At 39.1% G+C, this 16,725-nt stretch overlaps 1 protein-coding gene across 1 annotated transcript; it reads left to right on the forward strand.

Annotated features, from left to right (window-relative positions):
- The first annotated feature begins 8,399 nt into the window (after nt 1-8,399).
- Nucleotides 8,400-13,338, forward strand: egr3 (early growth response 3). Its single transcript, XM_062998654.1, has 2 exons — nt 8,400-8,556; nt 12,209-13,338. The coding sequence occupies exons 1-2, from the start codon at nt 8,400-8,402 to the stop codon at nt 13,336-13,338; spliced, it is 1,287 nt and encodes a 428-aa protein (XP_062854724.1).
- The last annotated feature ends 3,387 nt before the right edge of the window (nt 13,339-16,725 follow it).

Genomic DNA, 16,725 nt, shown 5'->3' on the forward strand with positions numbered 1-16,725 from the left:
AACTAAGACTCATGATGTGTTGCACTCAAGCAAAAATAAGATTGAAAATGTTATACTGACAGAACTAAAGCATTCTGATTTCTGACTTTTGATTCTTTTCTGTCTCATGTGTCCCACAGAACAAGCTGGTATGTTGAGTTTTACGGTCGGTGAGCTTGCCAAGCCGTACACGTCATGGCATCAGTCAGTGGAATAAAAACAAAAAATGTACTTCCTCTGTTTTGTCTATAAAAAGTTATTCAAATGATCAAGGCTCCATTCTCACTTTCAGTATTTGCTTCCATGCTGGTTTAACCACCACTCAGCCACCACCGCTCAATGAATGAACAGAAATACTGTATCTGTGACATGGAAATATGTAAATTACTCCCTGAAGCCAGTGGCTGGCTGATATCACAATGTGATAAAATTATATGTATCTACTGCTTTATTCTGGTTAATATTGTAGTAGATTCAGTGCCTTGTTTTTTGATAAATATGACAGTATGAGGCTAGTGTGCACCAGCAACACTACTTACTTTGCCATGAAAACGTTCATATAAAATCACTTTTTGCTACATCACCAAGCCCTACTGTTTACTGGTTTAAAGATCACATGATCAACAGTGCCTTTCTGCACAGCAACATGGGTCCTGTAGACCTGGGTTTGATCCTTGTCTCTCACTGTGGATGGTGATATCCTGTGATAAGTGTTGTTCATGTAGATCTTCTTCCACCTCCTGGAATTATGCATCATGTGTGTGATTTGGCTGCTCTAGGTTGACCCTAAATCTAGGTAAAGGAGAGAATGTGTGTATTTTCAGCTTCACTGAAAATACCGTTTCTATCCTGATAAGATCGTTTGATCATTCTGATTTCGGAAAAAGGAAGAGCCCATAGGAATCCCAGATGACAGATCCCGCAGTGTCACGCTAGCTTAGTGCTATCACCTACACATGTTACAGACTGCTCATGTTGTGGCACTACGCCATCGGATTCCCCCGGTAGATGTGTGGTATGTATCTATTTGTGTCTATGTTTACCATGGCCTGATACACTTATGATTCAAACCCCTCTCCCACTCAGTCTATTTTCGCTTCATTAAGGCCAAGTCTCAATGTTTCTAATGTCTGTTCTGCTGTCAATTGCCAAGGAAACAATTGTGAGAGGTGATTTGGCCGTTTGTAAACAACGGTTGTAAGGGATAGTAATTAACTTGAATCAGGTGAAGGTAAAGGTCAGTTTAGTATAAGGTTTAAACCTTTTCAGCTAAAATGCAGAACTGAGGAGTTTTATTTTGTATAATGGTCACTGCCAGTTCTTAGTATTTATTACTCCATGTGCTACAGGACACTCTGACACTCTAAAGAATAATAAAATCATTCGAATACCAACTGCTAATCAGGTTTTACCATCCAATATAAGTGACCAAGCTCACAAATGCTCTTGTGGATCAATGGAAGTAAATCTCTAGAGTTGGTAAGGGTCGTGGTGAGTTCGGTCTTCATTTTTTTCAGTGGGCACAATGCAGCAACACACCCTGGACAGGACGTCAATCCATCACAGGGCCTCAGCCACCCTCTCAGATATATTCAATCATGTCTGTATGTAGACGCCCAAGCAGCCAATAGGTTTTCATAAATGTATTTGTTTTTCTTTTTTTAACTACTTGTTTTGTCCAAGGCCACAGTGGGTCCTAGAATCACAGAACACAAGCATACACTCTTAACACCACAGGGCATCCCGCAGCTACTCACACACACACATTTACACATGGAGGCAATAATGTAGGTGACATATGAACAACAGTCTTATTTGAGCTGTTACCCAAACTTAATTGTTAACTAAAGTTAGGAGCAGGTAGATTTGTCCACCTGATTAAAAATTAATGTATGATTTGCCAATGTCATATTTCTGTCTGTAAAATGTCACCTGTAAGCACACAAATCCAGTCAAAACTCGAAGATTGAATCTCAGCTCAGCTATGCAGTAGATGTTGTTTGGTAGTTTGGAAGGTCTCATAGGCCTCTAGAGAGAGAGAAAAAAGTGAAAAGTTATTATTCTCATTATTCATCTGTGCATTTCTGGCCTATCAGTTGACAGGCTTGTATCCAGCATGCACATGTCAAGCTGATTTGCAGTCCAAATTGTAACTTTATCTTTTTTCTCTCAATCTCTCACTCTTTTGTGTATTGCATCAGCATCCGCTCAGGCGCATGCATGGCAGCCTGGAGTTTTACTCAGTGTGGGTAATAAGAATCCCCGGCTCACTGATTGGACCGGATAGGGAGCGGAGAATTTTAGCTGGACACATGAGCGCTCTCGAGGGACACTCCGGCCTCCTAATTGGACTGTGTACAGTCAAGTACAGTGTATCACAAAAGTGAGTACACCCCTCACATTTCTGCAGATATTTAAGTATATCTTTTCATGGGACAACACTGACAAAATGACACTTTGACACAATGAAAAGTAGTCTGTGTGCAGCTTATATAACAGTGTAAATTTATTCTTCCCTCAAAATAACTCAATATACAGCCATTAATGTCTAAACCACCGGCAACAAAAGTGAGTACACCCCTAAGAGACTACACCGCTAAATGTCCAAATTGAGCACTGCTTGTCATTTTCCCTCCAAAATGTCATGTGACTCGTTAGTGTTACTAGGTCTCAGGTGTGCATAGGGAGCAGGTGTGTTCAATTTAGTAGTACAGCTCTCACACTCTCTCATACTGGTCACTGAAAGTTCCAACATGGCACCTCATGGCAAAGAACTCTCTGAGGATCTTAAAAGACGAATTGTTGCGCTACATGAAGATGGCCAAGGCTACAATAAGATTGCCAACACCCTGAAACTGAGCTGCAGCACAGTGGCCAAGATCATCCAGCGTTTTTAAAGAGCAGGGTCCACTCAGAACAGACCTCGCATTGGTCATCCAAAGAAGCTGAGTGCACGTGCTCAGCGTCACATCCAACTGCTGTCTTTGAAAGATAGGCGCAGGAGTGCTGTCAGCATTGCTGCAGAGATTGAAAAGGTGGGGGGTCAGCCTGTCAGTGCTCAGACCATACGCCGCACACTACATCAAATTGGTCTGCATGGCTGTCACCCCAGAAGGAAGCTTCTTCTGAAGTCTCTACACAAGAAAGCCCGCAAACAGTTTGCTGAAGACATGTCAACAAAGGACATGGATTACTGGAACCATGTCCTATGGTCTGATGAGACCAAGATTAATTTGTTTGGTTCAGATGGTCTCAAGCATGTGTGGCGGCAATCAGGTGAGGAGTACAAAGATAAGTGTGTCATGCCTACAGTCAAGCATGGTGGTGGGAATGCCATGGTCTGGGGCTGCATGGGTGCAGCAGGTGTTGGGGAGTTACATTTCATTGAGGGACACATGAACTCCAATATGTACTGTGAAATACTGAAGCAGAGCATGATCCCCTCCCTCCGGAAACTGGGTCGCAGGGCAGTGTTCCAGCATGATAATGACCCCAAACACACCTCTAAGACGACCACTGCTTTATTGAAGAGGCTGAGGGTAAAGGTGATGGACTGGCCAAGCATGTCTCCAGACCTAAACCCAATAGAACATCTTTGGGGCATCCTTAAGCGGAAGGTGGAGGAGCGCAAAGTCTCGAATATCCGCCAGCTCCGTGATGTCGTCATGGAGGAGTGGAAAAGCATTCCAGTGGCAACCTGTGAAGCTCTGGTAAACTCCATGCCCAGGAGAGTTAAGGCAGTTCTGGTAAAAAATGGTGGCCACACAAAATATTGACACTTCAGGAACTTTCACTAAGGGGTGTACTCACTTTTGTTGCCGGTGGTTTAGACATTAATGGCTGTATATTGAGTTATTTTGAGGGAAGAATAAATTTACACTGATATATAAGCTGCACACAGACTACTTTTCCTTGTGTCAAAGTGTCATTTTGTCAGTGTTGTCCCATGAAAAGATATACTTAAATATCTGCAGAAATGTGAGGGGTGTACTCACTTTTGTGATACACTGTATGTCCATCCTGCACTCACACACAGCTATATATAATAATCATTATTAGCATCGTGTCTGTGCTTTTTTCTGATTTGTCATTTTTCTTGATTTGAGTATTGTATTTCATTGTATTTATTTGTTGCAACAAGTTTTGGGCGCAAGGGAGGGATTTCACAACCACGAAGTTCCTTGAGTGTCCCTTGGATGGTCAGTGTCTAAATGTTTTCTCATGTGATCTTACCTTAAAGTGTTGAACCAGACAACCCTACATTAATTCATTTATTCATTTCTTTTCTTGTCTTTAAAAATAGAGTTGCGATGGGTGCAGGATCTAACCTAGGCACAAATCATGATGACAGTCTGGATTATGCTAATTGGAGTAATGACATTGTTGGAAGGTAAAATCCTCATGAAACCTACATAGAAATTCTACACTTCTAAAAGTTTCTATAAATCTTTGTACGTTTATATACAGACAAACAAGTGGAAGCACCAATGTAAATTTTCCTGCTATGATGTTGGACCCTGACAAGCCACCAGAACTGCTTAAATGCATAGATTCTATATGTGGAACTATACTAAAGGTGTAGAATATCATTCTTCCAAAAGATTTATGTTGTTATGAATTTTTGTTATACATTTAAAATGGCTGGTAGAGTAGGTGCTGCACAGCATCATGGGTCCTGGGGATCTGGGTTTGAACCTTCCCTTTAGTCACTGTCTGTAAGAAGTTTTTCTAGATTTTTTCATGTCTGTGAGTTTTCTCCTCAAAGGTTAGGTTGCTCCTAATTGCCCTGAGGAGTGAGTAAGTGAGCAAGTGAGTGAATGAGTGAGCAAGTGAGTAATTGTGTGAATGTGTGTTGGCCTCTGATTGACTGGCACCCTGTCCGAAGTGTGTTCCCAGCTTTACTGCAGCCAGTGTTTCTGGGCAGGCTTCTAGACCTCAGTTTGATCCTTGCATCCAGTCACTATTTTATCACTGTTCATGTGGGTTTCCATTGGACACTCCAGTTGTTTTTTAAGATGCAGAAGGTGAATTGGCTGTTCTAAAATGTCCCAGGCATGAGTTTTAGGGTGGCCACATTTATAGTCACAAAAAGGAGGACATTACACCCCAAAAGGAGGACGTCATACCAGGAACCATAACCCATATAACAGAGTTTTTTACCAATTTAAGCAAGAATTCTATAACAAATTACTGTTTTACTCACCATGTTGTGTCTACTTTTGATATTTAAGTCCGTTCCTCGCTGCCTCCAACAGTTTACTAATTGACTCAGGTAGAGGTGTATGCAGAACAGAGCGAGCGGGTGAAATTCAACCACCCAATCACAGACTAGCATTTAGAGGGCGGACCTTCTGCGATTGGCCAGTGGTGGGCGAGCATTTGCTTTGACATGTACCTGAGCCAATGACAGATAATATTGATAAAAAATTTAACCAGTTCATTCCAAAAGGAGGATTTTTAAGTGTCCGTCCTAGCGTTGCATGGGCGGAGGACTGGCAGCTGAAAAACCGGACTGTCCGACCTAAAGCCGGACGGCAGGCCACCCTAATGAATTTGATATGTGCTGCTGTGGATTGGTGTGACTGACCAGGATGAAGCAGTTACTAAAGTAAATGCATAAAAACAGATCAGTCATCTCAACCGAGTGTTATTGTTTGAGGTGATTAATGAATTGCTGTGTTTATATTGTTATTTTGAACCATGTGAAATATATTGTAGTTATTTGGTCCATATTGATGGTCCTGTTTGAGTTTTACAGTATCTAGCTTGTACAAGTATACTGTACAAATACAGTTCAAATACACAATATTAATTTGCATTGTGACAGATAACAAATGTATTTTCTGCTCTGGAGTCTAAACAAATGAAATATAGCCCGCTGAAACCCATGACGTTTGACCTCTGCAGTTTATTTAATGGCGGCGAGTTCCGATCGCTTTTCCACAGGTCGCTTAACCGGAACTTTATTACCATATAAGGGTGAATATTGGGCGGGGGCGGATATAAACGCCTTATATGGTGTTTCCACTTCAGCGTGGCGCGCTCGATCAGCGCTGTTTTTTTTACAAGCGCTCAACTCTGGTTCTACTACTGTCACTTTTCATTGCAGACTGTCCCTGCCTCCAGTAGCTGCTCTGTTCTCATGCTGGAGCTTCAACCTGAAAATCACTTTGCACTGTTTGCGATCCTTACTATGAAAACTGCCAACTTTATTTTGAGCAGCAGTGAGTCTCTGACCGCGATGCACACTCACTCTCTCTCATACACACACACACACACACACACACACACACACACACACACACACACACAGAGTATAAAGAAATCAAGTGCATTAAAAAGTGAGTTGTAATGTTTACAGACTACTTCATCCTGGTCATGATCTCAGGTACTGTGTGTCCTGGAAATACAAGGCTCAGGGTGTATGTCCTGTACAACAACACACAGCATTTTGGGAGGTGGAGAACATGCAAAACTTATCACAGACAGGGCCTGGAGGCGAGGATTGAACCTGTGTCTACAGGAGCCATGCTGATTTGTGTTCCCTGACAGTAAATAAATGAATAAGAGTTTGACATAGAACATAGTTGTGATGGCATTGTTTGGGTCTGCTCCTCAATGCAGAAGAAACGTTCACTGTAAAGTAATGAAAATGTATGGCTAAGGATCACCTTATAATATGGTGCAATATTTCTATAAATAGAGAATGTTCTTTTCAGGATGATACTGGCCAAATACATAGGGCATGAGGGGTCAGATAATGAATTGATGAGTATAGAAATCTCGTAAAATCATAGGCTATGTCACCACCAGATTTCAGACCAAATAAACACCTGTGGAATATTTTGGAACCATGTGTTAGGTAGCAGCTTCCACCACTATCATCAAACAAACCATCGAGGGAACATCCTTCATCAGAATTATTTTCCATTCTTACTGAACAGCTCCACACACTTGTATAATAGGCCCGACACTCTACTAAAATACTTTGTTTTATTTAATTACTTGTGATCTGATGTCTTTTTTCTTCTAGTGAAAGAGATATTATTTTACATTAATTTTAAAGACAATGCAAAATACATACTCTTGAGGTTACTAACCAAGCAGCACTTACCTGGACTTTTGAGAGTATGGGCTCATGATTTCTTTTGTTTCATTTCCTCTATGGATCATTCGTATGGATCTATCTATCTGTCTGTCTGTCTGTCTGTCTGTCTGTCTGTCTGTCTGTCTGTCTGTCTGTCTGCCTGCCTGCCTGCCTATCTATCTATCTATCTATCTATCTATCTATCTATCTATCTATCTATCTATCTAGATAGATAGATAGATAGATAGATAGATAGATAGATAGATAGATAGATAGATAGATAGATAGATAGATAGCCTTTTTATATACTCAGAAGTGTCAGTCAATACTTTAAAGTTGTTTAAAAGAGTTTCTAGCAAACATATATTCTTATATAGGCCATTTGAGTGGACATTAACATCGTGTACATAAGTTGCACCTGTCAATGGAAAATGCCTATATGCCTAAAGCAAATGCCTAGACTCGAATAAACGATGTGCAAGTCTTAAAGTCAAGGACTTCAAGAAGATTTTTATTTTTTGAAACAAACTTCGACTGCTCTCATGTGTGGACACATTGTTTGAAAATGTTATTCAGTTCTGCTTAATGACAACAGTAAAAATAAAAAATGTGTAATGATGAAGTGGAGTTGATTACCAGCATTGGTTAGTGTTCATCACTGTGATCCATGAACAGTATAAAGTTATTCAAAAGGTGACGGTTTTGCTTTAAAAAAAAGTTCCTCCGCTCCTGTATATTATAGCAAGTCCTCTTCTGTACCCCGAAGCTTCCGTCCCAGTCTGCATGCTATCGTTTAAAGTCTATAGTATGTTCAAATAACCCGACCAACATTTCGCCACAGAGCGCGGTTTGGGACGCGGTCTCTCTCGAGCGCGAACGTTCCACTACGAGGTGCTTCCATTGTGACGTCGCGCCGTCGCGGCCACAGTTCCTTTGTGAGTCCATATATGGTCATCTACGTCACGGTCTTGTTCCGTCCCCCTTATTTTAACGAGAAAAAGCGTTGGAGTTCCCTCGACCAAGCGACACAGCGAGCTGCCGCTGCACTTGTGCAATTACCTCCACCAACAATCATCGCTCCGCTTGTTTGAGAGACTTTTAAACCAAAGAACAATGCAGACCTAGAGCATAAACAATAAAAGAACAAGTGGGTTAGAGTGAATTTCTGCTGAAAGAAAGAAGAACTTGGATCTAATCACACTTGCGGGATATTTTTTCGTGGCTGAATTTTTTTATTTCCACTTTTAGATAAAGCGCGACTGGAAGGCTGGAGACCGCGGGCAGATCGAGCCCGTGCGCAGTCGCCGACACAACCCACCTGATTTAACTTGCTATGACAGGTAAATTAGCGGACAAGCTTCCCCTTACCATGAGCAGTTTAATTAACGCCATACCCGACAGCCTTTATCCAGAAGAGGACATTCCCACTTCATCCATGAATATCTTCACCAGCACCGACTCCGTCTCGCACTACTCGCAAATGAACACAGGTAAGGACCAAACTTTTATAATTGCTCCTAATTGACAATGGGACCTGAGGTATCATACAGTACAGTATATTGGTTATCGACTGTATTGTTCTCTTATTATAATGATCGTTTATAGATGCGCATGGTGCATTCTCAATGCTCTCAGTTTCTCAAGCACGCACTACACTGGATGCGAGTGGTGAGTTTTGGAGCACCTGTGTAGTGCACTGTGTTTTCAACAGTTCAGTATAGTTCAGCTGATGCTATAAAAGAACCATTTGTGGTTCCATAAAGAACCTTTTTATAGGTGTCTTTTTAAACGTTGATAGAACTACATAATGAGGCGGCGGTAAATAAATCTTTAGTTTATGATGGTCATCAACAGGTTATTATAAGGAGCCAAACTATGGCATCAGAGTGTATTTAATCTAAATTTTAAGGACAGTATTGCTGATTATAAAACAGGTGCCACATGAAACAGGAGGACAGTCATGGACATGTATGATTTATAGTTTGTGCTACAATCTACTAATATTTTACACCAAGATATGCGTCAACATGTTATTGTGGCACCACTTCAGTTTGGTTAAACTGATATCCACTAAGAGGTTTCTTCATAACTAATCATTGTTGTACTAGTGCATCACTGTTAAGAACTGTTTTCTGTAACATGTAAGAGTGAGTGAAGTCTGTTTATTACGCAGGCTGTAGCCTACATGTGTTTTAAGTTGGTGATTTTTATTGGGAAAGCTTTTAGTACTCATTCCGAATTGATTAATTAATAAAGTTTACTGGTTCTATTGATTTACCCTCTTGCCACCAGGTAAGCCATGTTTTAAAAATCACGTGATGAGACTCTGAGGGAGCAGCCAGGTTAATTCAGCCAACAAGTGCTGAATTACCACGATTATTACAGTCAGATGCATTGATTGTGTAAGTTTAGGTAATCAGTGAATAAATAAACACGGATCTAAATATTAAATTAGGTTTAATCCTCTGTAACCCACTCACTCACGCACTCAGTGATAATTCTTGTGAACAGAGCTCACGACATTATTGCTTTATTGTTTGTCTAAATGCCTCTAAATAAATATCAATCTGAAAATAGCATTCACAGTATCATTTAGGTTGAACTCCCAGTTTTCCCTCTTGGCACTCTTGGTTTAATGAAGGAAAGTTTTCGTTAACAAAAAGTGACAACATGAGATTATGGCACTCTGCGTGGCTTACAAACATCCAGTAAAATACATCTTTTTCTTTTTGGTGGTCGAATGAAACAAATTATGTTTATTTGAAAGAATCCCAGATTATACAGCGTTATACTTTGGAATAGACAGCAATGAAATCAGTGAAATAATATAAATACTACAAACCCTACGCAACTATAATAGACAATAAAACATTTCCATAATTTTTAGTTAAAAGCCAAAACTGTTATTTTTAAAACACTGATGTTTTGAGCTTTTTCGTTAGAGCACAAAACAATTCTATTATAAAGTGAATTCAATTCCATTCAGCCGTCTTGCGCTTTAAACCCACACAGCAGATTTATTATTTGGATCTAAAAACGTATCAAGAGTTCTCCAGGAGTTCTCAGTGAGAAGCAATATGGTTAAAAGAGGTCCCATCCTCCAAAAAAGTGATATTTTTATATTAAGATACAGTAAATATAGTAAAAAAATTTAAAAAAACAAACAAACCACAAGCTAGTATTATTTTTAAAAACTAATATTAATGAAATGTATAATATTAGAATGAGTTTATTAAGGAATATAGATTACACATGCACTGCTCCAAATATTCTAAGTTCCGGTTTCTTTTAAAAAATAAAAGCCAACTAAGGCAGTTCAGTTGATTTTTTTCGGATGAATTGAAGATATAGAACTGGTGCGGTGTAGGAGTATTTGATTAGTCAGTGTTTGTTATTAGGGTTTTATATGGAGAGGATCTGGTGGGCGCTGGTGGGCGGGTTGGTGCTGCCAAAAAGCTTCACACGTGCACCAGGCACCAAAACTGACTCAAATATAGAAACAAGCAGGAGAAAATTAGAATCGTACCAGAATAATCCTACAAGCAGCACGTTTAGGTTTGTTTGAGATCAGAATGAGATTAGATTTCGATTTATTTTAGTGTGTATTTTTCACAGTCCAATAATTCGTTCTGGTGAGTTAAGACATTTTTTAAGAAGTGAAAACTCAAAGGCTATGAAACCTGTCCTAAAATATTGTAACAATATAGGCACATATAATGCGATACAATATTAACATATATAAATGTTTATATATTAGGTCTATATAAACAATAAAACAGTAGGCTATAATAATAAAGCGCATACTTCAATTAAAACTTTTATGGCAGTGAATGTGTATTTTTATGTGTAACGTTTTATTTAAATTAAAATGTAAACCTGATTATAAACATTACCTGAAGGTAATTTAAATCTGTGTATGAAATAAGCGTTGTATTAATAAGATGACTTTTGAAATAATTACCGCGTATAATATTGGAAATGAAATATAATAAATTATCCTCTTTAATATTAAATAGGATATAAAAATAATCATGATTATTATAAGCCACTCTGAAAAAAAAACGTTCCACCACAAAAAAGATCAACAGCCGTAATAATGCTGGACTGATTTTACTCTGCATGATTTTACAACAAGCGCACCGTGTTTTTATTATTCAGGTATTATTTAATCATTTTTAATAATGACAACAACACAGCTGCTTCAGAAAAATGGCAATATTAATTGCAAAATAGAGTACTGATACCATATTAACAAGCAAAACATTTAGATTGTACAGTATATATGTAAGTAAGTATGTATGTGTGTTTATAAAATCATGCCTTTATAACGAAGTTTGTAATTCCAAAAAAAAGTCCTGCTTTAAACACTCAAATAATTATGAGAGACAAAAATAATTTAAAACAATTGTTTATCTAAAATGTATCTCACTTTTACACATTTCCCTACAATGATTTTTTTTTTTTTCTTTTCACATTTGTAATTTTAATTCTTTACACCAAAAGCAAGACTTTATTGGTATATAAATACATACTGCATGTGACCACTGACTGTAATTTGGGTTTGTTTTGTTCTCATGGCCAATCAAGATTTAAAGAAAAAAAAATCTTAATTACAATTATGTGATTGACAATAGCATGTTCACAACCATACTTCCAGCACTAATTACTGTATGTGTGTTAGATTTAGTATAAGAACACTACACAATAAAGCAAGTAGATATACCCTTGCTATGTGTTTAGTTATTCTGGTTAATATGTTATTGATGAATTTCTTATGTTTGGTTTATGTGGATCAGAGATGCAACACTGTTGTACAGGGAATCTTGTATATGAACGACATGTTGTGCTTTAGAATCTCAGGGAGGAGACCGAATAAGAAAGGGAAAGAAAAAGAGTAGGAGGAAATATTAACTCTTAAGTCAGTTAACAAACTCTTTTCTCCGTAAGATATAGAATTTTTCTTTAGCATTTCTTGAAGGAATTTTGTAAATATAGAAAGCTTGGGTAGGTTTTCTCTGTAATGGAGATTTTTACTAGAACATACTACAGCCTAACAAGGAACCTGTCTCATAAATTCAGTGTGAATATTTGGGAATTCTGACTTCTTGTCTCTTAAAGTAACCCTGTCATCTCTTCCTACAGATAATATCATGGACCTAGGCATGGGTGGTGAGAAGAGCAGCAGTGAGCTCCCGTATGCTTCCACTAGTTTTCAGTCAAGTCGAAGTGGCCAAACAGTGACATATCTAGGCAAATTTGCCTTTGACACCCCTCCTTCAGGAGGCATCGCCGGCTCAGGATGGTGTACGGACAACAATATCATAAGCTTGGTGAGTGCTGGCATTTTAGGTGTATCCCCGTCTCCTGGGTCTATCACAACACAAACATCGTCGTCGGGCGGCATGAGCATGCAATCCTCAGACATTGATCAGGTATATGCCCCACCCCTGTCCGCCTACTCCTCCTGTGGGGACATGTACCAGGACCAGGTGGCCTTTCACCACAGCCCAGCAGCATCATCCTCACTTCCCTACGCTCCCTCTGAGTACCACAGCACCACCAAAGCAGTGGATGCGAGCCTGTTCTCTATGATCCCAGATTACAACTTGTTCCAGCACCAGGGTGGCACAGGGGAAGTAGGAACTATGGAGCACAAGCCTTTCCAGACTGTTGAACCTCTTCGTGTCAACCCACCACCAATCACGCCACTTGAGACTATCCGAGCATTCAAGGACAAGCAACAGTTGCAACCAGGCTTTCTGGGTACACAGCAGCACCATGTTTCCCAGCATCATCACCATCAGCCACAGACTCTCACCCTCAAACCAGTACGCCCTAGAAAGTACCCCAACCGACCAAGCAAGACTCCAGTGCACGAGCGTCCCCACGCTTGCCCAGCCGAACACTGCGACCGGCGGTTCTCACGCTCTGATGAGCTCACACGCCACCTGAGGATCCATACAGGCCACAAGCCCTTCCAGTGCCGCATCTGCATGCGCTCGTTCAGCCGCAGCGACCATCTCACCACACACATTCGCACACACACCGGTGAGAAGCCCTTCTCATGCGACTTCTGTGGACGTAAGTTTGCTCGCAGTGATGAGCGCAAACGCCACGCCAAGGTGCATCTCAAACACAAGGACAAGAAACCTACAGAGAAGGCAGGCAGCTCGAGTGCGACTGCCTCAACAGGCACTCGATCTCCACCAGGTTCCTGCGGGAGCACTGGACCAAGTGGTGCCAATATCCTGACTGTTACCACATGCGCATAGTGCCATTAGTGTTCGAAAAGAACCAGGGTGGAACACTTTATCATTCAATGACTCTCAGACTTTCCCTCCCTTAGTTCTTTTTTGTTCAAGATGGTAGCCCTATTGGCCCCTTACCAGTGCTTTGCTGGTAGGGAAAAGCACTTGTATTTATGGCAGGGAGAATAGCAAAACAAGGCAGCAGCTGGTCACCAGTCAGGTCACCCCAGAATATGGGGCATATCTTTGGGAAAGCATTACAGGCTCAGGGAGTCCACGGTTACATGGGCTTTCCTCAATATTTTAAACTAGGTTAAAATTAGCTCATTACACTGTCAGAAATAAAGGTACTTAATTGCCACTTCAAGGGCAGTTATAATAGCTAGAAGGTTAAAGAAACAGTTAGTGTGTGTACCTTTCAAACAGTTACAACTTCATGACCAATTGACTTACATTTTGTATATCTTAGGAATAAAAAAAACTCCTAAACTAAACCTTTTAGGCCACCAGTGAATGCCACCTAAGTGGTACCCACGAGTACTTTTCCTTTCTTTTATTTCTTGACCCTAAAATACCCTGTTTAGTACAGAATTGGACCACTGTATGTAAGTACTTTTTAATAAGTTGTACTTTGTTAGGGAACTCAATTTTAGTACCGTTCTTTCTGACAGTGGAATAAATGCAAGGTAAGATGCAGTTCATATTTTTTACAAAATATCTTAATTTGAAAAAGTGCAATTTAATTTCTTCATTGTTAATACCTTGTTTGCGCTGCACTTTTGTTCCTGTTGTTTGTTTTTAAATACTTGCTTGTTATTATTTAATTAATGATATTTTTTTAAAGAATGTGCCAAATCTGGTGAAATACTAAAGCCAGTTTATCATACTCATTAGTGTAGCAAGGGTTTTAGTAAAGCTACTGGACTTTTTCAGGCATCGACTGTAAGGAAAATCTTTCAGCACTGAAAGCCTCAGCGAGTTCGAGCTCCAAGTGGGTGTTTTTTGTGTAATTAGACTGCATTATCTTAATATTAAAATCCCATCAGAACAATTAAGGGGATCTGGAAGCTGTTTGGTAAACAGCAACAGATTGCCTGTACAATACAAAAAAAGCTAATGTTTTTTTTTTGTTTTGTTTTTTGGCACCCGAGCTCACTAAATGTGGTTAACTTATGAGCATAAAATTAAGACAAGATCTGATGTGTTTACTTTAAGCACTTAAACTGGGCCAAATGTGCTCTATTTATCTGTCCCTGGAAATGAAGTGCGCAGATTTGATTCAGTAAATCCTCCTGGCATTTCACTTTATTAATTTGCTGCCTGTATGCATATAAGCCTGCATGCGTCTTGTGTTTAGCACTGAAACAAGGGATGCAGTTGCCATTTCTGGGAACCTTTCAGCAATATGCACCCGTCTCAACCCTGGTGTTAATTTTTTGAAATGTGAAGTATGCGACGTCCATATTTCACGTGTACTTTCTGTTGTTATGGTATTTATGTCTGTTGTAGTGTTGTTGTTGCTATTTCCACTCAGCACCCAGTTGGTTCCCACTGTCCCATCTTCCAATGTTGGTTTCCTATTTTCATGTTTCAACTCAGCATACCAGTAGAGATGTTTTTTAATGAAAACAGTATGGACATTTTACAGCTCTGAGGGGCAGAAGCAGTAATGTGGTATCTCCACTTGGAACACTCTGAGATTGTGATGATCCGAGAGGCATCGTTTTGTATAGTCGCCTATTAAACAAAAGAATTACTACATGTTTTCTACTAAGAATGTACAGTTTAAAGAAAAGCAATGCGCTTCAGTATTAAAATGTGTGTCTGAGAACACACAAGCCTGCGCTCTCAAGACTGAATGTGGATGCAAAAGGTCTTCATGTCTTCACATTTCTGGAAAACGTGACTGTGTACATAGCTTATAATTTCTCTTTTTTAACTGTGAGAAGAAAGAGAGGTGTTGTCTGACAGTGTCAAACCTGATGCATCCTACGTCCTTTCTGCAAAACTGTTTTGTGTATTATATACAAAGAATGAAATGGAGACACATGAAATGATGTGTTTATTAAAGAAATAAACCTAAAGGTTATTTGAAAATCATGTATATGTTTTTGTCTTTTATTTAACAGTCCTCACTGCCTGTAGCAGTCGTTGTTTAGTTGTCATGTTTAACACTGTAAATGAATTCTGAACCATACAGACCATAATGCAGACACATTATCACTGTTAACGGTGACAACACAGTCTACTTGAGAAGGAGTAAAAAATGTCACACTGCTAATGAATTCACATCATACTGCTAATAAATTAACCCATTCTACACTTAGTCCATTCAGTATTGAAGCGTACCATGCAAGCCCTCTTGCTTGGTTGACCAAATTAATCACTTGACATAATCAAGCAACACATCTTTATCAGCATGAATAGTACCACAAAGGGCACTAGTAGCTATAAGCATGTAATTCATATGTTATGTCATATTTATACTCTATTAAGTGTTAAAAATAGATTTTCCGTTTAATGTTTTGACCACATTTTGACTTTGATTCAAATATATTGTAACAGCATAATTGTCTCTTTTTTAAATTATTATTTTTATTAGTAAGTAGTATTGTCATTATTATTATTATAATTATTAATAATTATAATAATAATTATAAAAACAATAATAATTTAACAACCCAGATATGGTTTAAACACTCAGTAATATAAAATATAAAATACATGCTGGCCAGTGTGCTGTACATTAAAGTCAATAACAATACAAATAACACAGAATGACTAGTCAAAATGGCACAACAAATTTAACAAGGAAAATAGTATGCATATAAATAACAAAAACAAGTAACAAGTAAATATAGGAGCTACTGACAAACCAAGACAAAATGTAGTACTAATACTACTATTATTTGTAATAATTACACTGTGAAAAATATGTTAAACTGATTTTATATACTCTATTTCATACATTTGAACCATTTTAACATACTGGACTACTAGGTACTAACTGGAGCCTAATAATAATCAGCTAAATAGTAATCATGGCTAACTGCTTAACAACCAATGCATCTAGTGAAGCTGCATTATCTAAGCCAACTTAGCCGTCTAACTCTAACTGCTAGCTGCCTATTCTAACTAATGTTGCTAATTAACTAATTTAGCTTAGGCATAGAACAGAGGACTTCCTTCCTTTTTTTCTGAGCATGAATGAGTGAAAATCAGACATGACCCCCTTACATCAGACAACCCATTCATAACTAAGTTTTGACCACAAGCAGCAGTGAGCCATCATCCTGTGCAAAACCCCAACACTACAGGCCAAGCTGGCATGCTGCCATCCATTCTCCAATTATCACAGTCCTGATGGCAGCACAGTTGTGTCTACTGTTTTCATGTATGCCTGAAAATGTA

The sequence above is a fragment of the Trichomycterus rosablanca genome, chromosome 7 (assembly GCF_030014385.1).
Source record: "Trichomycterus rosablanca isolate fTriRos1 chromosome 7, fTriRos1.hap1, whole genome shotgun sequence".
NCBI classification, from domain to species: Eukaryota; Metazoa; Chordata; class Actinopteri; order Siluriformes; family Trichomycteridae; genus Trichomycterus; species Trichomycterus rosablanca.